A 16,251-nucleotide genomic window follows, 5' to 3' on the forward strand; every position below is an offset into this window, starting at 1 on the left:
TTAGTTGTCAGTTTTAATCATCACAATTAAATGAAATAAACATTTGAAATATATCAGTCTGTGTGTAATGAATGAATATAATATCCAAGTTTCACTTTTTGAATGGAATTACTGAAATCAATCAACTTTTTGATTATATTTTAATTATATGACCGCCACCTGTATATTTGCACTCCCTGTCTTTACTACTTACTGAAAAGCTAATCGTATACCACAGATAAAAACATTAAACATTACAGCTGAAGAGCCTGAAGTTTGGATCACACTATTTAAAATTAAAATATGAAACTGATGATGAATGAAGAATGATTTTATGTATAATTAGTTTGATACACTTTATAACAAAGTCTTCCTAATACAAAAGCAATAGTTTAATAAATTAAACTCTTGTCTTGCATTCATGGAAACATCAATATTAAAAGGTTACCAATGTAAAATTAGTGTTGTATGACTTGAAATGTGTTGAGTTATTATAATGATAGAATCTGTTGATAAGAACCCAGTGTCATAATTTCACGTCAGTAGTGTTCAGGTGTTGTGAGTAAAAAGAAAAGCAGGAGCTGAAGAGCTGGAAGCTGGAGCTGTTCTCTCCTGAAGAGCTGGACACAGCTAATCACAACTGCAATCAGTTCCTCTGGCACCTGTAAAGACAACAATGGGTAGACAGTTAAGCAGCTTCTTCCAAAGAGCCATAAAGCTACTGAACTCTGAGATCGCCTCAGCATGATAACCTCTCGGACAGTAATTAGGGGTGGCAATGTGAAATACACTGTTTCCTAATATGTGCAATATACGGTTTTCTGCTGGACACTGTGCAACAATAACTACTCTAAGTCAGATCTTATTGAACGTTTATTATAAGGATCTTCTTTTATATTTCTTATTGAACTGTACTACCTTTGTTGGCAAATTCTAATCCACCAAACAAACTCAGAGGCAGCTCTCACAGACCTAATTTCTCGCCTTAACTAAACCATTGCCCTAGTTACAGCCCAGCTACCTGTCTCAGGCATAACGCGCATTATATGCTGACAAAAAAGGTGGATGAAAATCTCTGCAGGTAGCCTACAACAGCTGTTCTGCCGAATTATGCATCCACCTCTTAAGCTCCTTATCAGAAACGTCGCTGATCAAACGCAGTTATCACCTCAGATTGTTTGATGAATCTCAAGGAATGCTACATCTACTGAGTGTAATAACTTATTGATGACTCTAAACTGTCTTTAATATGTACTTCGAATCAATCATCCCCACTGATGAACCCCACAAAGAATAGTATAATGGTATCGTTTTTTAAACAGTAATGTTACACTTGGAGGTGCAAGGCTCTCCTCGGGAGAGACAGCTAGCTCAAATCCTCGGTGTGACAGTTTAAGGCAGAACTCCGCAGCCGCTCCCCCCTCGGCTCTCTGCCTTTAAACCCTTCGTGTCCATCGGGATCAGGTGCAGCCACTTATAATAGTATCTGACTAGTATCTAACTGAACAGTGATTCTGTTATAGGACGTAGCTTAATCATAACGTCAGCTAACTGAGAGCTGAACCTTTAATTACAACTTCACACAGACGCCTTTTCTTCAAAGCATTATCACCCTAATGTCTAACACTAAGGTTAATCTAATAACGTTACATTTTGGCTTCTCTCTTGCTGACTTGTCTTTGACTCATTACAAGCTAACTTACTTACACTAAGTTAGCAGATTGGGGCTGCTCGTATCTGGCTAATTAGCGTAATGAGCTAACGTTAAGCTAACAAGCTATATGCCGACAGCGATACCTGTTAAATGTTACACACATAAATAAAATACAGGAATTTCACTCACCAAGTAGAACACGGCTTTCCTGGAGGTTCTCTCTCCAATGAAGTACACAGCCTGCCATTATTCATCCGGTATCTGCATGTAGAAATGTCCAAAAAGCTCCAACAGGCTGAGTCTCAGAGCTCCGTGTAGCTGAGTGAGGCTAACAGATGGCGGACCGAGTGCTAGCAGTGGCAGCGGCTAAAGGTGCCTGTCAATCAAAGCAGCCACGCCCTAATAATGCAGAACTTTAAGGCTTAATATAATTTAAACAGGTGAGTTATAAAACAATTCACCCCCCTCACAGTTGTCACGAAGGGCAAAATTAGCGCTATGCACTAAAACCATTTTTTGAACCAGGCTGTAAACATGTTTTATTCTGCTGTAAAGTTGAGCTTTTTAATATGGGGGTCAATGGAGATTGACTCCCTTCTGCAGCCAGCCTCAAGTGGCCACTCAATGAATTGCAGTTTCGGATGCTTCCGTATTGGCCTCAGGCGGGAGAGCAGGAAGTTTGTGCTCATATAAATTGCTGATATCAGAGATTAGATCCCAGATAACAACACTCTATATTCATGTGCATAAAATTATTTTATATGCGTTTTCTGACAGAAAAATCATGCTGGCATTGGTTGATATCAGTGAAATGTTAAGTGTCACATTTATATTCTACACCGTAGTCTTGGCTGCTCCAATATTCACCCCCCCCGGGATGATTATCCTTTTATGCGATCTCATTCAATCAGATATTTCAGTTGAATGTTATTCATTCAAAGTTCATAACAGAGTTACACTCATAAAAAGGTAAAAGCTTCAAAACTGGAGAGATAAGGAGATTTTTTAGAAAATTCGTATAAGGAGAAAGATGAGAATGAGGAAAGATATACACAACAAGCGTGAGAGCAAGATAGAGACAGATACTGAATTGAGTGTCCAGAGCTGCCAGGAGAGCCGTTCTCTCTGGTGACGGCTCATTCACTGCGTTCCCAAGGTAACCAGTGAAAGTATTCGCTCAGAACTATGGCAATATGACTAGCCTGTAATTTCACTGTAGTGAAGCAGCATGTGTGTATGTGCGTGTGTATGTATGCTGCATTATTTAACACCATGTGACAAACATATCTTGATTATGAAGTGGTCTGATGGTTATGTTCGCTAAGGTCCATTATGTGCACACCATAAAATACAATATAATGCAAATCAGCCATGAAAATATTCACTGTAATTTTAGTGAGAGTCATCCAGTTATAGTAGGATAATTCAGGCTCTGTGTGTTTGGGCTTGTTTTACTGTATTCGTGGTGTCCAAAAAAGGGACTTTGTGGGCCCCAAAATGCTGGACCTCACAAGTTTAGAGGGTTAAGACTTGGTTTAAGGTCAGAATCAGGTTACGGTTAGGGTAAGGGGCATGGAAGATAGTGACACAAAGATGTGTGTGTGTACCTGTGAGAGGCTAGAAAAGCCCAGGTTGCGGCATCCATTGCAGGGTGTCAGGGACTCCCAGAATCCAGCCGGGCCGCAACTCTTTTCTGCCTCTTCCTCCTCCAGGGCCGCGGCAAGAGGCGGGGTTGGCCGCTGTAAGCACAAATATAGAAAAACTATTAAATTATCAGATTGCCAATAACAAGTAACCAACAGTAAGGAAGTAAGGTCAGAGAGAGAAGATTAATCTGCAATTGCATTATCTAAGAAGTGGGAAATGAAAAAAGTGAAAAGAGAGATGACATTTATTGTGTGAGGACTGATGGCAAAGTGAAGTTATTAGATCAATGGATCAAATGAAAACACATGATGTGAAAAGGGTCGCTCGCAGTGACAACCTCAGAGATTTATCAGGTGATTCAAACTATTGACACTATTTAAAGTGGAAATGCCTTTACATTACTGCCCTGGTTGCCACAACGAGTTAACCAGAAAAGAGAAAAAAGGTGCAGGAACAGCAAAACAACTTTAACACACATGCACACAGTTTCCTCTCCTGGGGCACTTTGGCTCCCAGGAGGCAGGTGTGTGGATGGGCTCTGTGGCATGAGCTGTCAGAGGTCAGGTACAGGCCACCTGATATCTCAGTAAACCTTGTGATGCAGCAGAGAACGTAGGTCAATAGCAGATTACACTGAGAGATGACGTCACCCCAGTGTCTGAAATGTAGCTTTGAAAAGAGGCAATAGAAGAGGAAAGAGAGGGACAGAGACTGTCTGATGACGAGAGAAAAATCCTCTTTAGAACTTGGAAGGACATGTTAAAAACACTGGGGGAAAGTGCTGAAGGAAAAAGCTTACACAAGAAGACAACTGTGAGAAATTAAACTGAGAAAAGATACAGAGGGAGGGAAGTACAGATGGGAAGAACAAAGAGCAGCAGCGAGACTGGAGATGGAGGCAGAAAATGAAGCTGAAACCAAAAGGTCACCAATCGCTCCAGATTGCAAAGGGCTCTCTGCAACACTGGAATATTGATTGATGCTAAACGGACTGCAGTCCCCACATTCACATACTGCACTGTACGCATGAACAATATACAGATATATCCTTCCATTACAGTAAAAAATTTTATATCAGCCAGTTCAATCAGAAGGACACCATTAATTATTCATTACTGATGAGTACATAACATCAATATTACATTAGTTCTTAAAGGGATATATTTCTACTTTGGGAATTTCTTCTTTTAAACTAAATTATATTTGTTTGTCATGTATGTGTGTACATTTTGAAGTCTTGTTAACAAACTGGATTAGGTCATTTGATGGAGGAAACCAAAGGTCCGATCAATCCTGTGACTCTGAAAGGATAGTCAGAAAAGTACATTTTTTAAAAAGCAGAGAGGAAAAAAAACTAAAAACAAACAAACAAAAAAACAATAAATAGTTAAGAGTATGTGTGCTGATAAAATTTTAAACTGATTGTTGTATTACTGATCTTTTAAGCCATACTAGGCCTCACTATGGCAGTATCGGTTGGTTGGTCCAGACTGAAATGTCTCTCCAACCATTGATGGATTGCCTAGACATGTTGTACAGATAGTGGTCTATACTGTATATGCTCACTCATGACTTTTACTCTAGTACTGTCAGCTGGTTGACATTTTGGGTTCAGAGTGAATTATCCTAACATTTCATCTAGCACCATAATCAGTTTAAAATATCACTTTAGTTTAAGACATAATACCCTCAACTGTACTGTTAGTGCTAATTAGCAAATATTAGCATGCTAAGAGGCTAACCTGAGTTAACATTGCCACTGTGAGCATGCAAATATTATCATGTAGCTCAAAGCACCACTTCGCTACATGCTCAGTGTTACAGCCTCACAGAGCCACTACAATATCTCTAGCTTATAAGTCTCATTAAATCAAATTTTAATGTTTTAATATTACTTTTTTTTGTAATGCAAAAATTATGTCAGACGAAATATGAAACAGTGAGCCCTAAACATTTTAAACAAATATATAAATAAGTAAAATATGTTCTTTTCATTCAAAACACTGCTTCAGACCCATTTAACCTGAAAAGGCTCAAATTCAAGGAAGTGAATGTCTCTAGTCAATCTACATAAAATCAATCGAGAAGCAGAAATGCAAAACATGCCCCGGTACCCACTTTACTCTGTTTTATATCAACTTTTAATATAATACTTTGGGGGTGTGGACTGTTGTTTGGACAAAATAGGCAAATTGAAGAATATTGTTTTTTATTATTAATAATAACAACAACAACAACAACAACAACAACAACAACTACTACTACTACTACTACTACTACTACTACTACTACTACTACTACTACTACTACAATAAACAATTTAATAGACTAAATACTGAAACTAAGATCAGACTTCAGTTTTAGGATACTGTACAAATATCACCAGAAAGTATAACCAGTGTCAGCAGAACACGTCTTTCAGAGACAAAAATTGTTTTAACCACAATGAACACGTATACTGGAGGTACTCATTTGAATACACGACACACACACTAACAGACATTTCCATTATTACTCGGTTTACACACAATGGGTACCAAGGTAACGTGAGAAGCCTGCGTTATTCCTGTGTGTGCGTGTGTGTGTGCTGTCGTGGCTTCTTGCATGTTTTATTCATGAGTAATAGACAATGAATCACATACTAATGGCTCAGGCCACATGTACAGAAAGTAGCCTGGGGGCACATAAACACACATACACACTGCGAATGTTACTAATGGAATACAAATTGGTACTTATAGAGAGAGAGAGAGAGAGAGACACAAGATGGATTGAGATAATTACAGCCTAAAGGTGCTTTCACACCGCTGCATGGTAACTCACTGCCTCCAGTCCTTTCAACGAGGGGAAGGCGGCAAAGGGGAATCTGTTTCGATCACGGTGGTATGGGTATGAAACAGTTGCTGCCCACGTGAATGCATTTTGCTCCACCACCCAAAGTTCACCATGCTGAACTTCTGGCGGAAACGCGACAGGCGCTCTCTAGAAACAATTTTATTTTGTCTGTACTGTAGAAACATTGCAACATGGTGGACACAGTGGAAGAGGACCCACTCCCTCTGTAGATATAAAAGGTTCACTCTAAAGTAACGAAAACACAACAATTCTTATTTTCAGGTCATCACACCCACTAAATCTTACACAGGTCCTTCAAGTGAGTGAAGGTGTGTGTGTTTAATGTACATGCCACACTGTACATAAAGATGCCTCCGCTTGCTTCCATTTTAAGCTTATTAGAGAAATAGAAATGTCACAATACTCTTTCACCAATGTGTGTGTGTTGCTATAGGTGAGCGAGAAGGAGAGACTCAAAGAAATATAGAACTAGACATGCAGGAAGCACAGACAAAGACAATCCTATATCTCTGGATGCTTCGGTCAGTCTGATAGATGACCTCCGTGTCCCGGGTGCGTCTCACTTCCTGGACAGTGGAATTGAAAAAGCTCAGAGCCTCCTCATCACGCTTGTTGTTAGAAATACACTGCAGCTGTGATTCTCTGGTCAGCAAATACTGATAAAAGTCAGCTACTCCACCCCCAAACTGGAATTCAAACCGATAAGGCCTAATCAGTTGTCCTGTGTGTGTGTGTGTGTGAGTGGTGAGGGGGAGAAAAAAAGCGTAGATATGATACCAAATAAGAAGCAAGGTCAAGGAAAACAATGTCGGCGGGCTGTGAACGACTGTTTGAGCACAAATAATAATTACAATTTTAAACAAATTCAGGCAAATAACAAACAGATGCTGCTGTGGTTCAGCAACAATAAGTGAATCCTCAATTGGACAAGCCAATTCAAAGGCACCAGTCTATCTAATACTGCCCTCTGTTGTTAACATAGACAAACTACAAGCATTACCTTCAGTAAACATCTAGACCCTCTGTAGTGTGATAAAACCTCTAAAATAAATCACTGTATAGGGAAATGCTTTTAGTTTAAGAAAAAAATAACTTTTATGCACTTCACTCAGCAGAAAAAGGTCGTCTGTGTGTTTTTTCTGTCTACAAAGTAAGTAGATAATGTAAGTAAGATTATGCATGGCACTGATAACATAGCAAAAAAAGGGGGTTTTCTACAGGTATGTTAAAGTGACTTGCCTGGAAATGCAATATAACGTAGAATGATTAATCTACAATTTTGTTTAAATACCACAGCTACACTACAAGCAAATGAGAACAAGTACAATGTATCTGAATGTTTACACCACCTCTCTCTTGCTAATCGTTTTATAAAAAAAAGGTAGAAAGTAGTTCCTGGTATTTTTAAAATCTCATCAAGTGCTGTTCATAATATTGTTAGCAATTTCTTGACCACACTTGTGACCACAAAAAGGTTTTAACAATAACTGCAACTATTGCTTATTCCAATAAAAAAATTTACTTGCTATTTATTTTTCTGATTAATCAATTGATCATTTAGTCTGTTAATTTGGGGTGGGGGAAAAAAATCGATACAGCATAGTATCGCGATATTTTCCGTGGCAATATCGTATCGTAGCGCAGACGTCAGGTATCGATCTTTTATTATAGAAATTGTACATGAGAAATTTACTTTTTAATACTATAATAATAAAATCAATTGCTTTTTCAATCCACTAGAAAAAAAAGTTTTCCTTTGGGGACACAATTTGAAGTTGAGATAGATGAAAGATAAAATGTTTAAAATCACAATATCATTGTATCGTGACATAAGTATCGTGATAATATGATATTGTGGGGACTCTGGTGATTCCCAACCCTACTGTTAATTGTCAGAAAATGGTGAAAAATGCTCATCACAAGTTCCCAGACTCTTTATACTGCTTTTATCCGACAGCAGCAATCTAAAACCCAAACAATACAATAATATAATACAGAGAAAAGCATCAGATCTTTACATTTGAGAGGGTTTGAGAGGGTTCCACTGATTACAGGGTTGGTGGTTTGGTATCTGGCTTGTCAAAGTGTCCTTGAGCAAGACACTGAAACCCAATTTCTCCAGATGGTTAGGCCAGTGTCACACATGGTAGTTTGCTGCTATCAGTGTGGTTCAATGGGATGGAAAGTGCTTTGGATAAAATTTACCATTTTTAATGAACAAACTGACTATCTGCTCCAGTACTACCTCTGTGCCACTAAAACATAACATTACTGAACCAATTTGTTTTTATTTCATTGGAAATAAAACTTTTTAATGCAGAAGTGGGACATTACAAGAAGCCCTTGAAGACAGGTACAGACCCAGGACCAGGGGTAACACACCATGGTTAATTTCTCTAAAAAATCAAATCAAATCCAACTGAGCACTGTACCTTGTTGACTCGGGTCAGGGTGCCATTGGGTCGATCTGGGCGCTCCTCGTCAGATAGCCGCCCGCTGCCAAAGCTGTCCATGGAGTGGGAGGAGATGGTGTGGCAGAGCTCCTCGAAGGAGTAGTCCCTGTCCCGGCACTTTTTGATCTCGTGCAGCAGCTTGGACAGCTCACTTGTCACAGCATCATCTGGGGAGAGAAGTAAGAAATAAGGGGAAAAGTATGAAACCAGTCCCTATCAGTGCTAGTACAAACATGGATGGGGAAAAAAAAGATTTATATAACAAAAAGCACACATTCATTCCTCAAAGTTTGTTTCTTTGATTTCTAAACCCCCTAACTGTACAGTACACGAAAAGGTAGAATATATTAATTTCCACTATCCTATTAGCCTGCTTTATCACTAGAATCAATCTTTGCCAAAAAGCAGACACAGAACTAATGATTTCCAAACACCTCCTGTCTCCTTTCTGCACTGCTGATGTGTTCAAAGTCGCATTCAGGCACATTCTGAGGAGCAAACTGTGCTAATCACTTTCTCTCGGCCCCCCTCCAAGAGTCTCTGAGGTAATTATGGTATCTGCTGACAATTGATGAGAGAGAAGAGCGGATCAGTAGGGGTTCAGCATGTTGCAATGTCATATTGATAACACAGGGGGCAGTGCCAGACAGGAAAAATATATGGCTGTTCAAAGAAGTAGTAACTGTTTATCTCCACTAAAGGAGCTGCTGTCCATGGCTGGATTTATTTTGCACTGTTTGCCCATATTGCAAAAATTAATAATACTTTAGATCAAATTTAGATGTATATTTTTCCCACAAAAAAAAGATATATAAATGAACAATATTCAATCAACTTGAATATATATTTTTGATGAAATATAAATCCTTTCTCTGGGCTGCAGAGTTGGCCTTCAGTGTCTTTCCTTTACTTATATAAAAGCATTTTTATCGGATTTGTGAGGTGTATTCTGAACCTCATGAAAAATTTATTTTTGTTGAATTATTATATATATTAACATCTATACAGCTGGTTTATGTCCCTTTCTCAAAGAAAATCTTATTTTCTAACGCTTCATCTTTTTTGGATTTGAAGATTTCTGGTCAGAAAACAATAAAAATTTCTTTATGAGCACCCTGAATCTCTGTAAACCTAATTCTTGTACGGTCGTTGTTTCATCGTGTGTTTACTCACTCTTGTGTCTGAGGGAGGGGGAGGCAGAGGGCGACGGAACGGAGGTTCGAGGTGCAGGGATGGGACACTTGCGAACAGGTTCCTCCACGATATTCCTCCTCTCATTCTCGTCCATCATATACTCTATAGAGACGAGTTGAAAGACAAGAAAGAGGGAAATAGTAGAAATATGCTGGGAAAACACAAAGAAAGAGGATAGGTGAGACACGGGCTGGAAGAAGACTTTGAAGGAGAATGTGGTGGTGGCGGGAGGGAGGGGAAGAATGCTGGTTGAAATGCATTTCAGAGGCATTTTACTGGGTCAATATAATGGCACGGCCAACAGCATGGTAAACAGCTGGTGCTGCATTCAATTCGCACATCTCCCCACATTGCAAATTCACTTCACAGCTTCTGCTAATAGAGCACTTTGCTGTTCATAAGAGCATAAGAGAATAATGTGGGAAAAGAAAAAGAGGGGAGGAAGGAGGAAGAGGAGGGGAGAACGCAGGTTCAGGTGTGGGGGCAGAAAATAAGTTGAAGACTGGATAATAAACTTGCTTAAGTGAGGCATTAGCAGCCGAAAACCCACAAACACGCTTACACAAAGAAATCATGAGGCAGATTCTCTGCAGAGTCCTAATGAGGAACCCAATTAATGTCAGGAAAGTGTGTGTGTAGTGTTCTGCTGCTACTACGAATCTTGGCATTCAACTCAATAACAATGAAACCCAACATTTGCATACAATTATAGAGAATCTGTATCAGAGTCAGAAAGGAAAGATTAAAATGCTTAGACAGATTTATTCCCCTTCAGTAGATTCTTTATAAACAACAGAAAATATACAAGCTGGTGTTAGCGCTGATCAACTGCACTGTAGTACATAACAGTTGCTGCTGGGCAGAAAGTGATCTGTTCATGAACTGAACAGTAGGATGAGTCGTTGCAGTTGATGCACTGTAAATGAAATGAGAATCTTTTCATAATTAGGTGCCTGTGGCAACCAGAAAGCCCCCTCAGCTGCTACAATTGAGTAAATGACAGGTCTTTTGGTCTTTGTGTGTGTCCTTTTCTATCTCCTCTCCAACAGGAAATGGCATGCAGCTGATCTTTTTACCAAGTCACAGCTGTGTCCTTTTTCTCCCTCTCTCTTTCTTCCTCTCACACAAACACATTCAGTCTCCTATTAGTGAGGTCCAAAAATCTCTCCATTTCCAGCGCTGCTTTACTGAGATTAGATTTTGATGGCCACTATTCTTGACCAATATCTATGACCTACTATCACATGGATTTTTTTTTGTACATTTACAAAGCTACAAGTGGTCTATTCATGTCTATAAAAGTGTTTCCATCTTTGATTTTGGACATCTTTCAGTCTTTTAGTTTCATAAGTGCTGCATATTTATGAAAATTGAGTCATAAAAGGGCACAGTATTTTATTTGCAATGTTCAAGATTTGAGCAGCAGAATTCTAATAACGCTGGATAAAAAATTCAAGTGAAAAAGATATTTAACCTTTTAAATCCCACTGACCCACCAAGTTGTATTTAAACCCACCAAACTTTACTTTAAATTCTAGTGGAGATCCCAAGTTTCCAATGATACCAGACATATCAAGCAAAAAGTTGGGGCAATGTGTACAAAATAGTATGCAAGGCATCTAGAAAGTAGGGGTGGGAGAAAAAAATGATCCTTAGATGCATCGCGATGCGGACATGGAAGATTCTGACTCAATTAACAAATCAAAAAAATAGATTATTTAAATGTTAATTGATAACATAATGTTGACGGAATGCAAAAGGCGGAAGTCACGGAAGTCCAGCGCGCATATAACCAGAGAAACCAGTGGTCTCGCTGTATTCGGCACACGACTAGTAGAAAAGTCACTCTTTTTAAAGACTCGAGTCACCAAATCTTGTTCATTAAAATGAACTAATCTTAATGCACAGGGTTAACGCTAACGTTGCTATGTGGCAGTGTTTTAATGATTTAATGTCCGGGTCCATTTGTTTTGGAGAGGAGACGACCTCTGTGGTAATTCAGCTCCTGGTAGAACTCTGGGCTCTGAACTGGAGCAGACCCAGAACAACTCTCATCAGCTGTTGGCTGGAAAACACTAGCAGGACTAAAGTTACGCCACTGTAATAACGTTATGCTTTATTAAATGTCACAAAATTATCGAAATAGATATTGCCTCTCATTCCCCGGGGCTGGCAGTAAGTCAGCCTGCCGAGTGAAGACAGACTCCGAGGATTAGTTAATTCCTGCTCCACAGTAGACGAGATGTCACGTGAAAAATGAACGACTCAAACCCAGAGAACCACAGTTGAGAGTCGTGAACTAATCAATTCTGTTTCCTGTGCTGACGGAGACCATGCAGCTGCTGTGTAACGAGTGAACGTAAGAGTACAAGACTATTCACGCATGTGTGAAAACGAACGAATGACTCACTGAGACAACCCGTTCCTCCTGAGTCACATACAAGATTAGGTAAAATGAACGAAACGTTCTTTGAACGACACAACACTACACACCACAGCAGAAGAATGAATAACCACCCTACTAAAATGTCACACAATCATTAATATCAATGGGCAAGTAATGATTTTAACTCGCACAATGTGCGAGCATGGTGACACTAAACACTTGGCAAGCTCCCTGCGTATCCTGTGCGTGAGGCCGAGCGATTGAGAGAGCGAGCAGCAGAACATGACGGTGAAAGTTAGCGGAGAAAAATATTAGCATTAGGTTTTTGTCTGGTAGTAAACGTGCAGTGTCTCCGTTAATAAAAGTCTGTTGTTTCCCCAACTGCTGGAAAAGTGAAGTTGGTTAGCGATAGCCAATATCTCGCCTGTACAGCACGTTTCTTTGTTTTGTAACGTTAGCTAAATTAGTCATTAGTACTGTTAATTAGTCATTAGCTAGCTGTATGGGATTACTAACTTACCTACTTGTCAAGGGTTGAGAACATCAGGTAGGACTAAACTGGTGTACACCTCTGTCCTGTACACATACTGTACATCCTGATAAATATACATTTCAATTTTCAGAGGAGCTGACTAACGTTACTGGTCAGAAATCAAGGACCATGGAGCTCAGGTTAATGAATTAAATTAGGGATGCAACCTAGTCCTATTAAGCTAATTAAGAGATGTTTCTTTTGGATTTTAATGTGCAATTTAAATGCTTAGTAGTTATCCAGAGATCCTGTATAGAAAAAAAATTATGCATCAAGATGCATCGATAATCGTTTTATAATTGCATTGCAGCCCTCTGAATCGTAATCGAATCATGAGGTGCCCAGAGATTCCCACCCCTAAGTTACTAGAATGTTTCCACTTGATGAAATGGTAATGCCGTAAAAAACACTGAGTCTTGAGATTGCAAATGCCGTGGAGCTTCAATGAAGAGCTTGCATCAAGCTAACGCAAAATATATTGTATGAGACGCTGTCAGACTGTGGACCAAGATGAACATAAAGCAGCAATAATTGATGAGTTTGGCTACTCGTGGAACAGCTGTCAATTTACACATCCAGCACAGAAGAAGCAACATTAGCATTCATTCAGATTCATGTTTCTCACCACCTGATGGATGAATTACGTTCAATATACACACTCTTTTTAGCTGTTCTCTCCATCAACTCCTGAGAAAGTGTCTGGCTCTTTAGTTGCTAAATGTTTCACTACATTCCACTACGGGGCGACTGTGGCTCAGGAGGTAGAGCGGGTTGGCCGTTAATCGGAAGGTCGACCGGCTCCCCCTGGTTGCATGTCGAAGTGTCCTTGAGCAAGATACTGAACCCCGAATTGGCTGTTCCGCCAGTGTATGAATGTGTGTGAATGTTAGTTTCTGTTTGAGCACTTAGGCTCAGTGTATGAATGTGTATGACTGGTGAATGCAGATGTAGTGTAAAAGCGCTTTGAGTGGTCAAAAAGACTAGAAAGGCATTTACATTCACCTGCTAGTTACCAAGTTTGTCTATCTGCTGTTTGGTGTTGGGAAGGTAGCAAACAGCGGATTATTTAGCTTTCCTGCTGAAAACAGCTACCTGGTTGATGAAAGCCGTAAGACTGAACCAAAACATTTACATAACGTGCCATAAAACAATGAGCTGAAAGATGCTAAAGCACTCCATAGAGCTGAGAGGAATTGCAGAATAAGGTGATTCTTCACCACAAGCAACTGCTTTCACATTACACAATGGCACTTGTTAATATAAAAAGTATTGATAAGTGCATCTTTCAAGCTACTTGAATGGAAATACAAGGGTTGAAACGCAGACGGTTTCCTCCTTTTTCCTCATTTGAATATATCAGATTCTTTGGGCACTAAACATGAAATGGGAAACAGGAATCACCAAATACAACTACTCTTGCTCTGCCCGTTGTGTCCCTGTGTTTTCACTGGTTTAATCTCAACTTTATTTTCTAGCCTCTATTTTTAACATTCCTGGGATTCAGTATGCGTTCCCCTTTATATCTTTGCCCCCTAGTTAAGACCAACTCGCTGTTAATTTAGGCTTTGACAAATTCTCCTCACCCCTCTCTGCGTCCATTTCTTTCTGCCTTTATCTTACGCTCTTTAAATCATCTGTAACTGCGTGCCTTACATACACCCACAGATTACACAAGGACAGATAGTGAAAGCCTCCAAGCCACAGATTATAACGTTCATACTGAGCCTCATAATCACCTCAGGACAACAGTCAATCTGGAGACTCTTTGGGTCTCTGGGGACTGCAGAGCAAACTCGCAATAACAATCACTGGTCACACACAAAACACACTGCAGTAAACATGACAACCAAACAGGTCTTTTAATAGCAGGTGAAAGACCAAGATGAAGAAGAAAAGAAGAAAATTTTTGTTTAGCTGAAATAGGCTGACCAGGTATATCTGCAATGGAACAGTGCTGTTGGGACATAACTGGTTAAATGCAGAAAAATTACAGAGGCGGACATGTAAGTTAAAAAATGTCTGGCTTTGTGAGCCATGTCTTCTAATTTCATGTACACGTATACAACAAAAAATGGCCTCCTCCTGCTCCTCCCATAATGCGATATACTGTAGAATTAAAACAGTCAATTGACAGAAAATTATTCTGAAACAATTATGATTATTGATTAATCATTGCAGTTATCTTTCAAAAATGGCTGGATAAAACAAGGACAAAAGAGTACACATGGAGCCATTGTTTAACTATATTTACATTTCACAAAGCATTCGTGAACATTTAAACCTACAGTCCCTCCTCATCCCTACATCCTGTGTTCACTGGAAACATTGTGACTGCAACGCCCTCGTCTGCTACTTGAAATAAGCCTGTGTTCACCAAACATGTCCACATTCAAAGTGCAGCCCATGTAATGCAACCTACTCAGACTATACATTTGAATAAGACTGTATATTTTGATTTAAATAGTGGTGCTGTACACAAATCATAGACTTTGGCTTTACAAAAGTGGAAACATTTAGGGACAAGCCAGTGAAATTAAATGTGAAGATGATGGCCCTGATACATTCGAACAGTATATAGTCTATGTACAGTAATACAAGTAAGATGTATAAAAATCTGTAGGGATGGGGGTCGAGACCCGGTTCCAAAGGGGCCCAGCTATCAACCCCGAAAATCAATAAGGTTCAAGCTTATCGATACTGCTATCGAGACTTGCGGGTGCTATGATGTAACGTTATGTCTCGAGTGTCAAATCTGATTTAATTTGAAACGCAATGGATAAGAAAATCATCAGGCTGCAGTCTCTGCCTGCTCTCTGTCGGCTCCCACACACACACGCAGCGGCAGCAGAGCGAGAGGCTGCGCCATCGCGGTGGAATACAGTGAGGTTTTTGTTGGCTCCAAACTACTGTAACTGTTAGTTGATGACAGCTACGCTCGTTACTGTAAGTCCGTGCAATAAAGCCTTCGCAAGTAAAAAGTCAATACTTTTTCAATATACCTGTCTGTAAGGTAAAGTTAAACATGTAGAAATGGTTAATTAAATCATCTCTGTCCTCAGTATCTCATCCTGTATGTTTTATACAAGCACAGCTAACGCTAGCTTGGCATTAGCCAAATGTTAAAAACAAGCTGAATAGAAAGCTGTCTGTCTGGAGAACAGACTGGTCTATAGTCTTAAAAACTCAGCTGCTGGCTGAGACAAACCAGCCGCTTCTCCTTCTACCTGGTAACGTTACCTGCAGCCAGCGAGAGAGGAAGAGTGACTGATCCAGACTGATGTTATTCTTTCTAAACGTCACTCACTACTTGTGATGTCAGATAAAGTTGTTGAGTTACTTTGCTGTTGTAAACATTAATGTTGCTGCTCTAGAAACAACTTTTAGCTGTATTTAAAATATTAAATTAAAAACAACCAGACAGTTAATTTGTACACTTCAATATATGTTTATTTATCGCAAGTGATATGTCATCTCTATATATATCTCTCTCTCTCTCTCTCTCTCTCTCTATATATATATATATATATATATCTATCTCGCATTTTCCTCA

At 39.4% G+C, this 16,251-nt stretch overlaps 1 protein-coding gene across 6 annotated transcripts in view; it reads right to left on the bottom strand.

Moving 5' to 3' along the window:
- The window catches only part of anks1b (ankyrin repeat and sterile alpha motif domain containing 1B), a 262,630-nt gene that overhangs the window by 150,223 nt on the left and 96,156 nt on the right, over positions 1-16,251 (bottom strand). For 4 of the 6 annotated variants that reach the window (XM_046071972.1, XM_046071971.1, XM_046071973.1 and 1 more), the window contains 3 exons: positions 9,763-9,885; positions 8,569-8,756; positions 3,241-3,372 (listed from right to left, as the gene is read on the bottom strand). In XM_046071972.1, the coding sequence (XP_045927928.1) occupies positions 3,241-3,372; positions 8,569-8,756; positions 9,763-9,885 (443 nt within the window). Of the gene's footprint in view, positions 1-3,240; positions 3,373-8,568; positions 8,757-9,762; positions 9,886-16,251 lie in introns of those variants that run through there. The other 2 variants (XM_046071976.1, XM_046071975.1) reach the window with 1 other exon arrangement.

This window comes from Micropterus dolomieu, linkage group LG16 (genome assembly GCF_021292245.1).
Source record: "Micropterus dolomieu isolate WLL.071019.BEF.003 ecotype Adirondacks linkage group LG16, ASM2129224v1, whole genome shotgun sequence".
Taxonomy (NCBI): Eukaryota; Metazoa; Chordata; class Actinopteri; order Centrarchiformes; family Centrarchidae; genus Micropterus; species Micropterus dolomieu.